This window comes from Lepisosteus platostomus, chromosome 10, assembly GCF_059453375.1.
Source record: "Lepisosteus platostomus isolate fLepPlt1 chromosome 10, fLepPlt1.hap1, whole genome shotgun sequence".
Lineage (NCBI taxonomy): Eukaryota > Metazoa > Chordata > Actinopteri > Semionotiformes > Lepisosteidae > Lepisosteus > Lepisosteus platostomus.
Genome location: NC_142620.1, coordinates 4,167,926 through 4,187,168, shown reverse-complemented (window position 1 = coordinate 4,187,168; position 19,243 = coordinate 4,167,926). Strand labels below are relative to the sequence as shown.

The window sequence follows — 19,243 nt, the reverse complement described above, 5'->3', positions numbered from 1 at the left end:
ACAACCTAATGCCTTTATCTTCCCATGTGTTGCTATTGTATAAAGGGTTCTTTGAGTACTTCCTGACCCAATTCAACAGCTTCTCTGTCCTAAGATGTCTTCTGAGTTGGGCCTCAGCTCGGCTGGGAGGTCAGGGGAGGAAGACACTGCCGAACTCCTGCCCAGCCTGGAATCCCTGGGCTGAGAGAGGCATGTTAGTCCTCTGGGTCACATCCATCAGGCTGAGACACCTGGGACAGGAGGGTGTCTGGCTTGATTCTCAGGAGCTCACCAAAGCACAACAGAGGTGAACTTGACCTTTGCCTGTGGGCATGCTGACCTCACCTTTGACTGCTTTGCCTGAAGTTACCCCCCCACCAGCAACTGAGGAGAGATTCTAAATTGGTGCAAACCACATTTAGCTGTGTAAGAGGTGAGCCATCTGCCTTTCTTTCACTTTGCTAACTTACACTTGGAGTGCCAGGATCAAAACAAAATTACATATTAAATCAATTGAAAATGTGAGCTTTAATGCTGCCTTCATCACAGATCATCACTTCCTAATGATTATTTCTTAATGTATTATTTATTCCCTCATCTGGGGCATATTAACTGATGTTTTTCTTACTAACAGAGCTGGTACACACCTCAGTGAGAGAGCAACAGGAGATTAGATCAGCAAATTGGAACTTGCCAGGAAGACAGTATGATTTTTTAATTATGAGACACAGAGTGCTTTTAAAATATTCATAAGTGTTTAATTGTAAGGGATTTTCAATTACTTATTCATTGTTTTCTTCTTTCTCTAAAAATTGTGCCACTCAGAACCCCAAGAAATATTGTATAGTTTTCCGTTCTCTTTTTTTTCTGTTTGTGTATTTTAAAGTTCCCACTCCTTGGTGTAATATACACCTATATGTGCTTTACCTCAGTTCATTTTCGTTTCCTGCTGTCACTGTTGTTTTACATTCTGGAGTTCCCTTCTGAAAGATGTATTAGTCTGCCGGAGCGTCTCTCAACAAGTACAAGTCACACTGCGTGACCCCGTTGGTGCTGACATGTGCTGTTAGTATATGTTCCTGCATGCTGCATGTGTGGAAGAAGTTTGGGCACAAACACCCATATGTTTCAGAAGACATTTTGTTTGAAAGCAAGCATGCGGTTTTCCTAGGGAACCTCTGTCACAGCTTCACCGTCACGATAAGGGCTTGAGTGGGTGACCGTGTCGCTGCGCAGGCTGCAGAGAACAAGGTAGAGGTTACTCCCACGATGAAAAGTGGAAAGATGGAAGGATTTTTCAGCAATGTTGTTGATCCCGATTCTCTGATTTCTTTCAATGAGCTCCTCAGATCAGTTAACTACTAACTACCGAATGGCCTAGATGGGACGAACGCTTCCTCTTGTTTCTAACTGTTATGTTTTTCTTTATCTGCTGCACTCCAGAGAAGGGGGTTTTATTATTTGTTGATCAAACATGAATCATTGTTTCAGAGCAACATGGTGGCACAGTAGTTCTCACAGCTGCCTCACAGCTTCCACCTGTCCTGACTGTGTCATTTTTTATCAATTCTTACCTGTATCTTTGACAAACTGCCATCTGCAGTACATACAGTATATGACTTGTAATGGTGACCTTGTTAAATGAACCCAGGCCTTAATTCCCAAGTTAAATGAGCATCAGAATAGAAAAATAATTTAAACATCTCTCCATGCTCCCAATTGGAGCGTTTTGTATTTATACCTCTGAAAACCCCTGAGATGCAGATGGATGAGCAAAGATTACTTCATCCAACAATTATCTGACTATTCTGAGAAAGGCTGCATCATCCTCAATGCTTTCTTGCTACACTACTTCTCCTCTATAAGAAATAGAGAGAGATCATGGTAAAATCCTAAAGATTTCCCAATGAACTTTACTACCTGGGTCTAGATAAAAGTATTTCCTGAAGTCCAGAGGCATTCATGAACAGAAAAAAAACATATCCGAGACATCTATGTATATAGGAAAAAAGTTTTGTTTTCACAGATTTATCCTGGACAATTTCCCAAGAGCTTTTTGCATAGCTTCCTTGAGCTTGCATATTATTCTTTTTTCAAAGTGTGTTGCTGTAGGTTAAACTTTAAATAAAGATGAAAATTCAGCATGGCCACTGGATATCTCTCCATCTTTCTCCTGACTCAATAATTGTGATAGAGCAGAAAGTTAACATAATAAGGCCCTATTATTTAATTGAGCTATTTGGTGTAACATAAGCACACTAATGGCTTCATGACATGGAAATGCAAGGGGAAGTGCTCTCACCCTCAAGGCATCAATGAATAGCACTTTCCTTTGTAATGCTAAGCATTTTGAGGTGTCCACTGTAAAAGCATCCAGCAAAAAAATATTTTTCCTGATGTTGAATTACAACTTGTTTTTGTCAACCTGAAACTCAGTGATGCAGTCAAAATGTAATTTAACATTGCTTGAGAAGTGGCAAATGTTTAGGCTTGGGATATTTGCAGAAGGCTGGTGGCTGGTTCAAACATCTGTTTCTCATAAAGATGTTCATGGATCCCATTTCCTAAATCCCTATCAGATTTAAAGAGAAGGGACCAGCTTTGTTTGGGTCTGATAATTGTCAACCATTTTCCCTTCACTCTGTTTCCTAGCAGGAAATCAGTCATTTAGCCATATTCAAACAAGTCTGAAAGGTAAATGCTGGATGCTGTTGAGAAAACGAGAATGAATTTTGCCTAGGTGCAATGTTTTTAATTAAGTTTACAACTACTGAACCCTGCTGATTCTAAAGCCATTTATCAGCAAACAGGAACTATGTTAATTCCTCGGATGATTTTGTTTAGAAAACATCAACATGAGAACTCTGACAGTTTTTTGGGGGGCATTCGGCTTTTTAACAGATTGGCTAAATTCCTGGTTAGCATGCAAAAAAATGTGGAATTACTTTTTTTTTTCTAAGGTTATATGAAATTGTCCTTGCACTTTCCCTTTGCAAAGCAATGGATGAAACATCATTTGGCCCTTTAGTCATAAAGTTTGGGAGCTTTTGAAATATGAAAAGAAAATAGGAATGATTAAATCTGACCATCCGTCCACCACAATGTTATTATTTATATTTGATTTATATTTGACCTTAAGACCTTAATAAGATTTGGGGGTGCGTGCTCACCATCCCCAACTTCTCTGGGCAGTGTATTGAGCTATGGTCAGCTCCCTGAGACCTGCTTCCTGAAGGGGGGGGGCTGCTTGTTTCCTTTGTGACTCCATATGCATCTGGGAGATACAACATTTAAACTGACACTGAATTTCTCACGTATTGCAAACGTATGTGGTTTTAGTGGAGCAAGTACATTTTAATGACACGATGTTCATAGCCCGTGGCATTTTAATAATGTTTTCAAAATACAGGGTTGTTCCTCCAAACCAGCAATGAAATTACACGCCTTAAGAGTTCTTATACAGTATGTGAGGTTAGTGCAGATGTTTCTTGAAGAAATCAGATCAAAGCCGTGGTGTGGTGCAGGGATGGTGATTTCTTATATACTTTCTTGTGTATAATTATGTATTCTTTACTATAAGTGGAAATAATCACTTCTGTTTGAGAAAAAAAAACAATTTTATTAATAACATGTGCTGTTGGCATCACCACTGGTCTCTTGCTGTACTGACCTTCTGGAAAAGATATGAGCTATTTTTAATACACTAAATGAAATCTCCCTTTTGATGTCCCTTACCTAGTACGTGTTTTATATTGTCCACGGATTTCCAGAGGGAATGGTTTCAAGACCACTGTTTTGGCGTTAAAGCACAAAGCAGAATTTCCACGAAGACTCTTGCTTCATCCCTGTTCAGATTCACGCGTCACACAGACTTGCCTTTTTAACTGAGCTAAATGATGTGGAAGCTGTCAGGTGATGTCCTTCCTGTTTGATGTGTTGTTCTGACATGAAACAAGGGATGACATATAGATTAACAGTCCTGACACTCTTTCCTGGTTCTCCTTCCTGGCACCGAATAAAGCTGAAGTGTAGTGCTGTAAATCCAGACAGTATAGATACATATTTGTCTTTTTCTTTCTTCCTATCTTAATGTCACCATTCTGCGACCAGTCTGGATTGTTTTGCAGGCACAGTTATTGATGTGCAACAGTTGTGATGGCTGTAAAGTAATGCAAAGCATGTTGTGTTTACTCATAAGGACTTTAAAAACAAGTTACAGACAAGAAGCGGCCATTCGTCTGAGTTCCTTGTTCTCCTGTACTCAGTTTTAAAGGCACTTCCACATAGTTTCCAACTGTGTCCTCTGGTGCGTTTTTCACTGCTGAAATTCAGCATGTCCATTGTGTTGATTTGTCAGGTTCCTTTGAGGATTTTGAATACTTGGATCAGTTCTCCTCGCCATCTTCTCTGTCCAAGAAAAAAGTTCAGTTCTCTTGGCCTCTCAGCGTAGGGGATTCCTTTGAGTCCAAGAAGCTGTCTAGTTAGTCCAAACTGATTCCAGAGCAGAAGTGTCATTTTTCTAATCTGGGGATCAAAATTATACACCGTATTCGTAATGGTCCTTACCAGTGCACAGTGCTATTTTAATGTAGCATGCTATGATTTAATACATCCTTACATTCTGTTATTGTTTCCCTATGCTGCATCTAGAAGATGTAAATGATGTGTCAAAGCATCGGATAAACTACTGACCTCTGTGAGCAGCTGTTAACAGGTCAATATGAAAATAGCTCATTAGTAGAACTCCTAGAACATTTGCTGTTCTTGCTTAGTTCAAACAGACCACCACTGTGGAATAAGCATCCAATTGTAATAAATGATTATTCTTTGTTTCGGCATTTAGCTAGGGCACACAGCATTTTATTTGGAATCACTCAATATGCATAACATCAGCAAGAATCAGCAAAAGTTTTAATAATTTTATAAGACTTCCAATGTACATGTACATACTGTATGGCAATATTGGTAAGCCATGATGATCATCAGCTCAAAGCAACTCATCTATAGAATACCTACTGTAGGTTTCATGGTGGGATTGTTCCAGCAGCACATGGCTGAAGATGTGGAACTACACAAGAGGAGAAGCTGTACAGGTGCACAGCCATGGAAATGTGAATCTCGGGATCTGGCACAAATCCTCAGGGACACAATTAGCCTTAAGAGTCCAGACAAAACATGAAAGTGAGATCACAGTATTTGGTTTGGTTCTAAAACTGAAGGAAAGCCTTCCAAGTCAATTCTGGCATGCACATTTCTATTTAAGTGAAACCAAAACAACAGCACAGGATAGATATCCGACTTCAAAAGTGCCAAGTAATGGTGTATGGAATTCCGCGATGGTGATGTCTAGGTATTGCCTGGTAGACGTTCTATATGGGAAAATCACCCACTGCTGATTGAGCAGGCATGTTTCTTGCAGTGGCTCTCAATTTCAATGAGAAAGACACCATCTTGTTTTGACTAGCTACAGTAATGCAATAAGGAATCAAAAGAAAGCAGAAAGTACAGTACATTTGTATTTATTTCTAGGATCCAGTTTTCTGCATACATTGTAACACTTATCGACACTGCAAAAGAAATGTACCTCCATAGAGTGGTTTGTGCAATTCTACCATGGTTTTGTCATGCTTTTGCTGCAGTTCCTGTGAATTTAGTGTGCTTTTATTGTGCACCACTCTCACGATCTATGAACAGGGTGTAATACACACTCCCTAGAGACACCTTCTGTGGTCCTCCTATGGATCCAGTCCAGTGTAACAGAGCATGACTAATACCAGTTTGAATCTCAGGAAATCATTGCAACACAAAGAATAACTATACCAAAAGTCATAAAACGGTGAACTTTCATAGTATTTCAAGGCAATAATCCTTCTATACGAAAATGAAGACAGTCTTTCGTCACTTACTAAGGACACTGGTCCTGAATGTCATATTTTAAACAGACCTTTATCACTGACACTGCTCTTGGCCTGATCTGCATCTCTGAGATGGAGAATATGATATATTCAGGAAATCAAGGAATTATTGAGACATATAGAGAAAAGTAGTCAAAGCTAACGAAGCTGACATAAAGGAGACAATTCAGTTAAAAGCAGTAGCACAGCTGTTTTGAAGAGTTAAAGATAGCGATACAGCTTATAAAACAAACATTATTTAGGACATTTAAAATTGCCCATTTTGAGTATTTTGCAAAAAAACTTTATCCAGATTTTTTTTTGTTGTGCAATTTTATTTTATTTTAAGTAGAATTCGAAGCTTTGAGGTCATCACACGTTGAACAACGGTCAAGACTGACCACCAGCCATTCAGACAACCTTAACAGTGCCCAGTGTGTTTTAAAATTACATCCACACAAAACATAAGACCTGTTGAAGAAAGCCAAAAAAAGCCATTAAGTTCAATTGTTAAATTTTCAAAATGTTTTGTTAGGAAATGTATCAAAATGAGAAAACAGCCCTCATATTCACAAAATACGACATAATACCTAGATTACTGTAAGACATTGCTGGTGTTTTGCATTAATGAAAAGCAGCTGCAGAACACTGATAAAATTCCATGGGCAAATGTTTAGCAAACACATACAGTATGAGGTGAAGTAAATTCTGCAGCTCCACATTCATGAGTATAGCTGAGCGGGAGCCTGAGTTGCAATTATGTAAGGAAAATAACCATCCTTTTTAATATTTCTTTTTCGGCAGAACAAAGAGATTTAACGATGTGATTTTAAAGTTCGGAACGCTAAAATGATATATTACATCTGAATATAGGTGCTATTATCTTTCATCTTCCTTTGTGTTCCAGATAAAGACAGCTCTACTTGTTAATAAACCCTAATAGGACCCACAATGATAACACATTTAAGACACAATAGACAAACTGCATAGGAGAGGAAACGGGAACAAAAGATTTTACAGAATACCAAGATTACTTTCTGCCTCCACACCCCTTGAGAATAAAAGATTAGCTGAATGACAGTTTACTTTGATTGTTAGAAAGCCTCTGTGAACTGCGGATCCGAGGATGTATCGCAGATGAATGGAAGTGTAACCAAACTCAAGGAATGACTGCTCCGTAATAACCCATACTACAATAAAGACCATACGTGGGGCATTTGGTGCTTCTGGCTGGATTACTTGGATCACGTTCAAAACGAAGTTTGTCGCTAGACCTTTCGAGGCTGTTTCTTTTCAGCCAGTGTCGAAATGTGTAAGAGTTACATTCAATTCCTTTTTTAAAAAAGATTTGTATAAATAAAGCGGAACAGAGGATCGTAAAGTGTAGGTTGCAGATCATGAAATGCGTTCTTGCGTTTTATTTGAACAAATCACAGGACTCAAGCGTCTGTGGGTATCGAAAAAGTAGAAGATGGGTTTTTAAAATACCCATGCTAAGAGGTGATTACATACCGGGCCTTTGTCAAACTGAGCTTGTATCTTCTTTTTTTCCCATTCTGGATTTCTACTAAGAGTATGTACTTCTATCTTCATTTACTCAGAATGATTTTAATACACAGCTAATGTTTCTTCCAGCTCGAACCATCGCCTTATCATGACATATACATTATGATGTGTGTGCGTCTCCTCTCACCGATTTCACCAGCCAAGGCCCTGTCTTAAGTCTGACTGTATGGGCATCTTCTTTCTAAGCCGGTTTTAATTTCAGTATTACGTGTTTTCAAGAAATTTGTTACACAACACCAAATATCATTCGTGTCGCATCTTACCAACATTTACTTATGATGTATGAGACACGCTTCTTTACTGCTCCGGTCTATGAACAGCATTAAAAAATGAGATTAAAGGCCGCACCAGGCGGTAAAGTCGATTTCTGGATTGTAGTAATAGACTTGCTTTTCACGTCTGTGTGCAAAGCTGATTAGAGCTGAGAGGTGACAAATCTGTCTGCTGCGTGTCTTTAGGAACGACGACAGATTATACCGGTAATTAGACCTGGATGGTATTTGGAGTAATGTTTTTAATAAGCAATAACCAAACGCTTTAGGGGTGATTTAAAAAACGTGTTTACTTTAACTTGCATTTTAGGGTGTACTAAACTTTATCCACGTTCAATAATTGATTTTGCGCAAATATTAATGAACACCTGGGGCTCATCATTGTCATGCAGTAGCTGGGTTCTGCGAGCAGAGGGCGCTATTCCACCTTGTTCTCTTACGGGTCTTTCTAGTACTTTAGCATCGAGATTCATGGTCTTGTTTAGCAGACTGCATCATTTATAAGTAAATGTTAGGTAATTTCGTTATGGACTTATACATAATACATTTCTGTTATGCACAATTCTATCTTAAGAAGCATTTGATAATTACAGGACGTAAGATACGGACAAAGGTTTAACGTCTAGAAGAATTGCATTAAGATCTACTGTGTTTCTAAAATCAAGAGATGATTTAGACAATTAAATCTTACAACCACATTCTTTATTACGTCTTAGTGTGCTATATCTAGGCCAATTTGATGTATGTGTACCACAAGAGAAATCAAATAGGATGTCGTTAAAATGAAATAACTCATGCTTATTTTTCTTCCCTTGCAGAATGAGAGCGAATTTACATTGAAAATGTCGTCACTCATCGCGCACCTATAGTAATGACGTCGGCAGTCTCTGGCTTCTGTTGCACTAAATGAGTTTTTTTTTTTGAAGTGCCGGATGCTTCAGCGCTGTTAACTCGCACTAGGACCCGGGGACAGCACGGAGCAGCCGGTCCTTAGAGCCGGCATGAAGGACAGGAGGCTGGTCTGAGCGCTGGGTCTTGCAGCTCGCTGTTAGTAGGGGCTGAGCTGCCGGCGGTGATGCACGCTAGGTGTGTTGGTCTTGCGATATCAGCCACAGAACTTGAAAACCGGCTGGGGACGAAAGGCGCAGCTTATTCCTGACAACTTAAACATCTCCAAATGTTCAGTGCATGCCTTGCCTTGTGATAAGCGTTACGCGAGGAGGAATTATAGGTTGCGTTCAAAAAAAGTTTTAAAAAAGTCATTTTGCGTGCTCCCTCTGTACTGTCTCCTGAAAACTTTTTTTTTTAATCCTGTATGCGTTTTAAATTGAAGTAGCCACCCCCCCTCCGCACCCTGGCTAAACCAATGTAATTGATTTTTCGCCCGGATATCATGAAGCAAACGGCCCCGGTTGCGGCGATGTCGGTGTCCAAGGAGTGTCTGCTGGCGAGGGACAGGCTGGACAGTGAAACGCGATGCCGGGAGCGGGTGGACGGGGAACTGGATCGCTGGCGCACCCGGGAGAGGCTGGAGGCGACGCTGGCGGGGCTGGGAGAGCTGGAGTACCTGCGGCAGAGACAGGAGCTGCTGGTCAGGAGCGTGTTGACGCGCCAGGAGAGCGCTGCTTTCGCCGGGGAGGCGACGGCGAGCGGAGCCGCGGAGGACGCCTTCTTGAACTCGGAGGAAAAGCTACTGGAAGAAAATATTTTATTACTAAGAAAGCAGCTGGTAGGTATCGAAATAGTAACCCGTAACCCGTTTGACACGCGTCATTTGTGTATCTGTTTTTTTAAATTATTTTAAAAGCCGATTTTTCTTTATGACACGCGAAGAAGTTGAGACTTTTTGGATGCGGTTAATTTTTGCACCCATGACAGAACGTCGCTGTGAGCTGTAGTTCTTGTTTCCAAGTGTCCTGCAACGCAACGTGTGTTTTATTAAAAGAAGGCTGTTTCATTTGAAGTTCTTAAACGGGCGTCCTCTCTTTAGCGGACCGTGATGACTGCGGACTCTTCTCCTAAAGCAACACCCGTTTTCACCGGGAAGCTCCCGGGTCTGATTACGGACTTGTGCTTTGGAATAAAAACGCGTGGCTGCATGAATTCGATTGAGAAAAGGCACCTTAAGAATATGAAAGCAGCATCTATTTTGATCAATATTCTTAATCGTGAACGTCTTCAATTACGCCGGAGATGGGATTGTGATTTATACATAGTTTAAAACAAGTGAAGAATTTGGTCCTTAACCTCCACCTAATGATAAAAATGCAACCTCTTTCTGTAGACTGTAATTTAGTACAGGGAGTACCGTCTTTATTTTATAGTTGAAAAGATTTACAGCAAAAGAGAGCCTGCTGAAACTAATTTACCACTGGCAAAAGCTGTAACGCTGCACAGTCAAATACCTGCCAAGCCTCAGACTAATGTCGTTTTGGCTATACATCTAGTGCTTAGGGAGCAAATAATGCGGGCCAGCTCTGTGCATTTGTTCGGCATTGGGTTGGGAGAATTGATAGTGAAAAACAAGCCATCGATTAGAATGGAATGAAGGCTATTTGAACTGAACTTCCTGGAGGGCGAAATAAATCCGTGAAAATCTCATCGCGGACGGCGAGGGGTCTAGTTGCCACTACGAAACTTGCCGATGAGTTACAATGGCCGGGGTGATTGAAATTAACTTTTTACAAGCAGATCCCCAACCCCCTGCCGAGCTCCAAGGATTAAATCTCATTAAGCGATCGAAGCGTCCCCGGCATTAAATTTAGTTGGCACAAAATTCTGCAGCAGATTAGAAGCCCGAGGTGCGAAAATGCAGCATGCATTTGTATGAAAATGCAGCATTTTGCGTGGCATTGCATTTATACTCATTATTAATTGAACGTTGTATTAATGAGAAAACTCAAGGTTTAATATTCTTCTATCAAGCTGTTTTTTTACATTCAGATTTCGGGGATTATACTAAGTAAATGAAGATTAATTTATATGACGGAGATATAGCGTTTCTCCGAAAGATACTGATGTCATATGGTAATAAATCACACTAGGGGGGATTGGTTTGTCTCACCATAAAATCTGCTTCCACCTTGGGAATTCTGGTTTACATTCAAGGTCGTTTCAAAACCCGCAGGGCTCCTTAGTCAGAGAGCGCACTTTGAAGAAAAATATACGTTTCTATTGTTCATTTGTTTCTGTTGCCCAGGTATACACCCATTAGTGTGCAGAAATTGATTATAAAGGCGATTGCAGCAATGTGGAACAGCGGATAGGTTTCTGGAGTCATAGCTGTGAAGTTTGTGGTCCAAGGGGTTCGAATACCAGCTGGAATACTATTGTACCCTTGAGTAAGTCACCTCAATAAAATGCTGTATAAATGGATAAAACTCCATGTGGGTTATCAGTAAAGCATTTACTCACGAGAGAAGTTATTTAATTCTCTTCAATTCTATTTACGAATAACTCCCTTTTTTGTGTACAGGATCCTCTTTTCGAATTAAAAAAACGATTTCGAGTGCTTTGCTTTTGTAACGAACACAAAAAAAATGGCAATAAAATTATTTGATGATGCATGGACACCTTGCCATTGATTTGATCTCGGAATCGCGGAAAGATTTTTCTTTATTAAAAAGGGTGCCGAATGGCTTTGCGGAATTGTCCTTTCTATAAAGTCATGATTTAGACGCTTCTAGCGTGCTCTTAACAGAGGACACATTAATCACATCGAGCTCCTGTCAAGAGCCCGTTTCACGAGCTGGGACATCGCTCGGAGAAGCGATAGCAGCCCTTCAAGCCGCTGAATGAGTGAGTGTTGTATTATGGAGGTTATGCACAAATGCTCATTAAAATGCTAAGCACAAATCTGAAATGACCAGTGATTCTAAATGTCAGTTGTGATTTATAATGTCATGGCGGTGGGCGTGAATGGTTACATTTTAGCCCTGCCTCTCCCTGGCCTAATAGGGGCGATGAAAATAAAGGATTGTGGGTGTTATCCGAAACCCCAACTTTAATGACCTAAGCCGTACAGTGTTCTCAGTTTTCAGAACAACGCTTCATTCCAAATCTGAAAGGGGTGTGGGGTGGTAATGTTTTTGAATTCTTACAATTTTTGTAGGTTACTTAATTGAAGACATAATTATGGAGCATTAATCCCTTTATGGGGAAGAAAGGTGTTCACCGACTTGCCAACATGAGATTCTTGAGACATCTGTCAAATGATGGCTTCAAGGGGTCAAACTGAATGATGCTCCAAAACACGTTAAAAGGTGCCTTTTTATTAGTTGGGTGGCTGAATGCATGGGCAGAGACTGTTGGCGTGGCACGCTTTCATCGTTATACAGTATATTGACAAGATGAGAGACACGGCGCTTCTGTGTGATAGGAGTTTCAAGTCAGGAATGTAAAACAATATGGATTCCCTGGTTGCCCAACTACTAGTACAGTATGTAATAGATTTATTCCACCAGAACAAATAAATGCAAATTGCTTTCATGCATTAATACTTAGTGTTTATGCCAGTATTTAAAAAAAAGTAATTCTTCTGAAGTTTTTAGCAAACAGATTTTTTTGCCATGCTGATTTCATGAGCTAGAACATAGAATATTAAATGCAATTTGCACAGGAAAGACATTTTCATATTTTTTTTTGTAATATGTGTTTAGTTGTCACAGTAAATATTTTTTTTGGTAGTGTACTTGCTAAGGCATTCAAGTTGAATGAATTATTCTGGTAATGCAGCTTTTCAGTTTTTAGGTTTCTCGCACATAACTAAGGGATAGATTTTCAAATGCATTTCCAAGCAGCTGGATGTCTTATACAAAGTTTTTTTTTTTTTTTCCAGAGGCTCACAGCTAAAATTAGATGACTGAGTACTAGGGATTCCAATAACATTTCTTCTTAATTGGTTGCAGATTTTTCTGTTGGCAGGCTTTTTGAGCTCTGGCTTGTGCAGTATGTTTAAGGTGCAGAGAGGGGTTTGAGGATGTGCTGTTGCCAGACAGGCATTGGGGAATGACAGCGCCGTTCTCTTGGTCTTGCAGAACTGCCTGCGGAGGAGAGACGCTGGCCTGATCAGTCAGCTGCAGGAGCTGGACCGCCAGATCAGCGATCTCCGGCTGGACTCGGAGAAAGTGTCCATTGACCACCTGGAAACGGACAGCCGGCCCAGCTCAGGTGAGCCCTCCAGACCCACTTTAAAACCAGAATTTTTTTTTGAAGACAAATATGCAAGCATATCTATTCAAGGACACCTATGTTGCCTATTGAAATTAAGGCAGGCTTCTATACTGTCTTGTCTTTTGGCCCTGTGGTGTGAAATATTTATCTTTTCACTTAAACCTGCAATAAAGCCTGATGTGGCTTTTTTTTTGGCTGCGAGGTTGTGATCTTATCGGTTTTCTGATTCTCCATTGCTTATATGTCATTAACTGATCTGAAAATGCTGCTTCCTCTTTACACAGTAAGGCAAATGATTTTGCAAGACCAAAGATCTTTTGGTCTATTATTCTGGGTTCCAATATAATCTTAACATTAAACTGAGTTATTTGATTATAATTCAAAATTGAGTACGTGGTTAAAGTTCTCATGTAAATGTATTGTGGCTTGGTGACTAATGGTTTTTAGATGCACTTCTAATACTTAATTTGTCTTGCAGCAGTTGCCTGGAATTTGAGTGTCTTGAAACCAGTAATAGTTATCATAGTTTTGGAGAAGGTTTTGGCCCCTGGCTGTTCATTCTTGCTCACCGTGATTTACTGTACCAGTTCCCAATGTGATTTGTATAGTGTTACTTTGGGTGCTGTAGTCGGTGCAGAAATTGTTGACCATTTTTAAACAGTGGTAGGAGCTTTTGCCCTGAGCCTAGCAGAAGCCAGTCAGTGATGGATTTTTCTCATCTTGAACAAACAGTGATATAGGATGTGCTTTAGAAAGGCATTAGCTCTGAACGTTAAAAGTTTAATTTTGTCTTTGAAAGATGTTGAAAGAGATAAGAGGCAGCATCACAGAATTGGAAATTTGTTTATTTAGAAAACCAAAAAAACACCTCTCCATATCTACCAAAGCTGGTTTTAAGATGTCTATGGTCTCTTAAATCACCCGTAGGTCAGTGACTCCTTTCATTGAGAAAACAAACTTAATTAAACAAATTTGAAAGGTGTCATCTTATCAGAAGGCGATAGTAAACACTATTTTGGTGTTAACAAATGCTGAATGATGACCATTTTCCTATGAAATGTCAGCTCTTTTATTTACCTAATCTGTTTCAATGTAGTTTATCTCATGCAGTGCAGAGATGAAGGCATTTTAGGTGGTGTCCCTGAGTCTAGCATGAAATCTTATTCCTTTTTAATCTTAATGTGCAATGTACTGATGCAGAAGGTAACTGAAAACTGCAAATGCACTTAAACATTTTTGTCTTGAGATATAAGTGTGGAAATCTACTGTGACTTTAAAAATGTTTCCTTTTTTGGTAACCTGCATTTTTTACAAGGCTTAGTCTCTTTTTGACTTAATGTGCAAGTATATCTTGGAGGACAATGGTGACATACGGTCAACACAATTCTGTTTTTGTATTTAAAAGATTTTCCTGATATGCCACAATATAGGATCTTATGATTTGAGACAAGAGCCTTTTCAAAATAAGAAAAGCATTCCAGTAGCAGTGCACAAAAAATCGAAATGCATTCTAGTTCCGTATTTTTCCCATAGGCACACAGTGTAAGCTTCTTATTTAAAACTGAGTTTCTTTTACAACTCAGTCTGTCTTGTTGTAAATTCTTAAATGACAGCCTCCACCCCTTAAGGTGTAAAATCTGTGCATAAACCTTCCTCCCATCTCATCCTAGGGTTTTATGAGCTGAGTGATGGGACTTCGGGGTCCCTTTCCAACTCCTCCAACTCCGTTTTCAGCGAGTGTTTATCCAGTTGTCGCTCGAGCAGCTGCTTCTGCAACCCTCTGGATACGTCGCTGGGTGCTGCAGATGGGCAGCCCAAGCCCGCAGGTGAGCTCCGACCGAGGAGGTTTCTGTGGGAGAGATCTGTGTGTGGCAGGAGGGGGTGGTGGGAGCACTGTACACACTGGTGGTCTGTGTGCAGCAGTGACCCCCCACACCCCCCAGTTCCTGTCTCTGCAGAGGAGCTTTCACTTACTTACTGGTTCTGATGGGGCTTTGCACTCATTAAAACTCCCACTAGCCCCTTACTTATTGAACAGTGGAGAAAGAACAGAGTAGGTACAGGTCTCACTGAGGTCTCTTTTTCACACAGTGAAAAGGAGGTTGCTGTAAACAGTGGATTCAGAAATGTCTGGCACCATCTGAATTTACTGAAACTCTTAAAAATGATTTTTTAACATAATGCAGCTGGGGAGAGTATGGTAACAGCAGGAGGTTTATTCTGAGCAGAACATGTTGAATTAGAGCCTCTACAACATCCATCTCGGGAAGTTATCCCTACTTTCAATGAATTTGTTTAACATTAATTGCAAGTGCAATTAAATATGATTGGTTAGATGTGGAATAGATTTGCATTATTTCAGAATGCTGGTATTTCACCTATAAAAAGTTGATTACATCTAGAAAAAAGATCAGTGCTTTCATTTCTGCTACCAACTATCCCTGAGTACTGTATGTTCTAAATTGAGAGTCTTACACAATTAACTTAGTTTACAAATGAGAGGTTTTGGCTCAGCATGCTGTCTGTAAACCTATTTCCCATCTGATTCCTGAAATGATGGACGAAATTCTCTACATTTCAAAGCCTTTTATGAGCAACTTAATTTACCACAGACTGTAGAAAAGGTATTCTATTGACATCATCTTCAGATGAGACTCCTTACTGTTTTTTTCTGCTGGTACATGAAAAGGAAGAACTGGTTTAATACTATTTTAAGCCATTTTAAATTATGAATTGCTTTCTAAGTGGGATTCTTTCAGTCTCTGAAAGTGTTCACAATTGTTCTGTAAAAAGTGTTCGCTGAAGATATTAACATGTATTTCCCTTTCCATTGTTGGTGACCTTTGCATAAGGCTATAAAGGAAAAGCCATTTAGCATTTATCTGAAGAAAATTTTAAGCCCTCATTTTGAATATCAGTCTGAGCTTGTTATAAAGATGAAAATAATAGGCTTATGTGTGAAGAAAGATGAAGCTATTGACAAGCTATTAATCTTCATGCAGGGTGTTCACAGGAGCTTAGACATGGAAGATTGCAGAGGGCATAAAGGCACCACAACATGCCAAAATAAGCATTAAATAGATTGATGACTAAGTCATTGTACAATTAATTTCCAGTTATCTGACAGTTTTTGAAAACATTAGATGAGCAGAAGCAATGATGATGTGTTTATAGGATGTGTGAACTTTTTTGTTTGTAATTCGTTCATTGGCTTTACGGGTGTTTTCTGTTAAGAAGTCCACCTGCATTTTTGTACATTTTAACTCGGAGAAAATTATTATGCAGTCGTCAGCCGGAACCGGGGAGCTCAGCATATTAAATAGTATGGTGTATGAAATGGTATATTTCCAGTGTGTGAAATTTTAAAAGGAACCTGCAAATGACTGATGTGAAATACTATTCACTGATCTTTTTGTGCACACAACCTTCAGGTGACGAAGGCAGTTCTCACACCTACTAATTCTGATTTATACCTTGTTCTAGATGAGCTTGTGGGCTGTGCTGACTGCGAAGGGCGGTGTGAAGACCAGAGCTCTGTGTTGGTCAGAAGATCCTTTTCTGCTCCTTACTCTCCTTCCGTTGATGGGACACCCGAAGGTCAATCCAAGTACCAGTGTGACTTGGTCGCCAGAAATGGAAGTGATGTCTACCGGTACCCCAGTCCACTGCACGCGGTGGCTGTGCAAAGCCCCATGTTCTTTCAGTCCCTTGTTGGCCATTTCAAAGAGGACGGAATCCAGTTTAAAGCCAGCGAACCTTCTAACGAGTTTCTGAAACCTGAGCAGGCTCCAGAGTCTCACAACGCCTCCTGGCCAGCGTCGTACCAACCTTCAAACAAGAGATTAGATCATTACATCTTGGGGCTGCTGCAGAGGAGGGCCCAGCCGGTACGAACCAATAAGCCAAGGACAAGTATAAACACAGACCCCGCAAAGAGCATTTTAAGACAAGGTAGCATTTGTGTTCGACAGACTGTTGGTGCTGCACAGGGAAAAACTCCTGACCTTAAGGCCAGCAGGCAGGCATGTTTACATTCCAGTGCAACAAGCAGTGCTGATGTCAGTGCAGCGTCTCCCATGAAGCAGTGGCCGGCGGAAGCTACGATTGATCAGCTGGAAAATGGAAAGAGTCTGGTCCCTAGTGCCTACCATCAGCACAGCGAACACTTGTCAAACACTATTGAAATTCACACCAACAGTCTCTCCAAGAAGAATACTTCTGTGGCTAATAAGGGGCTTCCCCTGAGCACTGTGACCAAAGACTGCCAGGAGATGGGTGCCCCTCACTCCACTTCCTCCCCGAAAGACAGTGGCATTCGATATCTACCCATGCCAGATGACCGCAAGGGCTCCCAGTCTCCGAGACAAAGCCTGAAGTCTCCTTCAGCTGTTCCCCCGCCTCTGGAGAAGAGGCCTCCCCTGGAGCTGAGAAGCCTGGGGTCTTCCTCCCAGAGTCAGGATGAAGGAGGGCGGCTGGTCAGTGCTCAGTATATCCCTGCCCAGAGACAGGCTGGGAAGCTCCGGAAAGGGGGCAGGAATGTAAAAATCGTGAAAGTGAAGGGCGCCGCGCTGAAGACGAGGGCAAACATTGAGCCCATTCCAGAGGTCAGCCAGGAGAAGCCAAGGGTGGTGGCTAAAAAATGCCGTTTCCCTGATGACATTCCAAACCTGCACAAGGCTTCCAAGAAGAGCTCCTCTAAAACGAAAAGGGTGGGGAGCTCCCATTTGGACAGCAGTCTTGCAGGTAGATATCCGGTGTCCACAGGCAAGTCTGCAGCCCCCAGACACCACGGGCATGGGAGAGAGGTGATACTGACCAAACCGAAATACAAGCGCGCTGACTACCGCAGGTACAAAACCATAGCTGAGGTTCCGTATGAAGAAGCAATGAGGAAAGCAAGGAGGAGACAGAAAAGGGAAGTTCTGGGCCAAGTCTCAGCTGTATATTTGCCTCCCACTGTGCAGTACGCAAGCCCTTATTCGTACGTTGGCAGCGATTCTGAATATTCAGCAGAATGCGCTTCGCTTTTCCACTCCACTGTGTTGGACACCAGTGAAGATGAGCAGAGCAACTACACCACTAACTGCTTTGGGGACAGTGAGTCTAGTCTGAGTGAGGTGGACTTTGTGGGTGAGAGCACCACTTCCAGTGACTCTGATGAAAGCGGGGGGCTGGTCTGGCCGCAGTTTGGACAGTCCATCGGGCCTGTAGTCCCCTCCGAGGTCACCTCGGCGCAGGCCAAGGCCTTTGTGAAGATCAAGGCATCCCACAATCTGAAGAAGAAAATTCTGCGGTTCCGTTCGGGTTCCCTAAAACTGATGACAACTGTGTGAAACGTGCAGATCAGTCTCGGCAGTGGAATATCCAGTGCAACTGGCCTGTTTTCACCCACAAAGTGCCTAGGCTGTCATTTCTGTGCCTGCACCTGAGGATGCTCAGCCGAAACTTAATCGGGTGCAAAAATTATCCAGCTGCTTCCCATAAACCTGCACTTTCTAAACCAATCATGGAAAATGGGACACTGCTAAGAAACCATTAGATTTGTATAGCCTCCTCACCTGTTTATGTAGCCCATTTTTATATTTATTATTGAATATTTGCAGTAGTGCATTTGCATTTTGTAAATGTAAAACACTGACAACATTTCTTTTCATATTAAAAGATATTTATAACTTAATATATTTGGATAGTCTTCATTGAAGTGGAAGGTATTTGATGTTCAGGCCCATCATTAATTAGAGGAGTGGAAGCTTAGCTCTGGATACAGTCTTGTTTAGGGGCAGCTTCACGTTAACTGCGATAACATGGTGCTTTTGTTGTATGTACTTAGTGGTACTATATGCATGGTTAACTGCTTTACTGTTCTGTTGATGCCAAATAGATGTAAATTGCAATTCATTGTATATAGTACATTTTAAGTATATTGTTAATACTGGTGTATTATCTTTTTAAGCTTTAATAAATGTCTGCTTTAAAATGAATTGTATTTCATTGCTTTGTTTGCTGTAGTACCAAGAAGGAAGGCTGTCAACAGATTGGTAGTAAAACCCTGTATTTTATGTAGTGGTAATAAGTAACTTTATTTTATATAGCACCTTTAAAGGTGGCTTCCCCAAAGCGCTTTACAGAATGACAATAATAAATGAAAATAAAAGATTCTTTTAAGAGTAATGTGATAGCTCTTGATATTTCCAGACTTCATGGAACTCCCATAAAACGCATTGTAGATTTACACCATTGGTAATGCATCGATTATCAGACATAACAGTTCAAATTGTGAAATACTTCTGCTTTTAAAGTGAGGTGCTGCACACCTGTCTTGAAATTCCAGGCTTCCCTGATTATTTATATGGCTCTGTC

General features: G+C 40.8%; 1 protein-coding gene across 3 annotated transcripts; it reads left to right on the top strand.

Annotated features, from left to right (window-relative positions):
• The first annotated feature begins 8,616 nt into the window (after positions 1-8,616).
• Positions 8,617-18,864, top strand: dact1 (dishevelled-binding antagonist of beta-catenin 1). 3 transcript variants are annotated; one of them, XM_088647572.1, is made up of 5 exons: positions 8,617-8,797; positions 9,111-9,440; positions 12,748-12,880; positions 14,554-14,709; positions 16,367-18,864. In XM_088647572.1, the coding sequence occupies exons 2-5, from the start codon at positions 9,132-9,134 to the stop codon at positions 18,214-18,216; spliced, it is 2,448 nt and encodes an 815-aa protein (XP_088503698.1). In that variant the 5' UTR covers positions 8,617-8,797; positions 9,111-9,131; the 3' UTR covers positions 18,217-18,864. The 3 variants fall into 3 exon arrangements, with proteins under 3 accessions (XP_088503698.1, XP_088503697.1, XP_088503696.1); XM_088647571.1 differs by having other exon boundaries at positions 8,617-8,942; XM_088647570.1 differs by having other exon boundaries at positions 8,618-9,440.
• Positions 18,865-19,243: the final 379 nt, after the last annotated feature.

Bases quoted from the DNA above. Each gene is read 5' to 3' on its own strand.
- dact1 (XM_088647570.1), top strand. From the start codon at position 9,105: ATGAAGCAAACGGCCCCGGTTGCGGCGATGTCGGTGTCCAAGGAGTGT. The intron at 9,441-12,747 runs GTAGGTATCGAA...TTGGTCTTGCAG, and splicing joins TATTACTAAGAAAGCAGCTG to AACTGCCTGCGGAGGAGAGA. The intron at 14,710-16,366 runs GTGAGCTCCGAC...ACCTTGTTCTAG, and splicing joins TGGGCAGCCCAAGCCCGCAG to ATGAGCTTGTGGGCTGTGCT.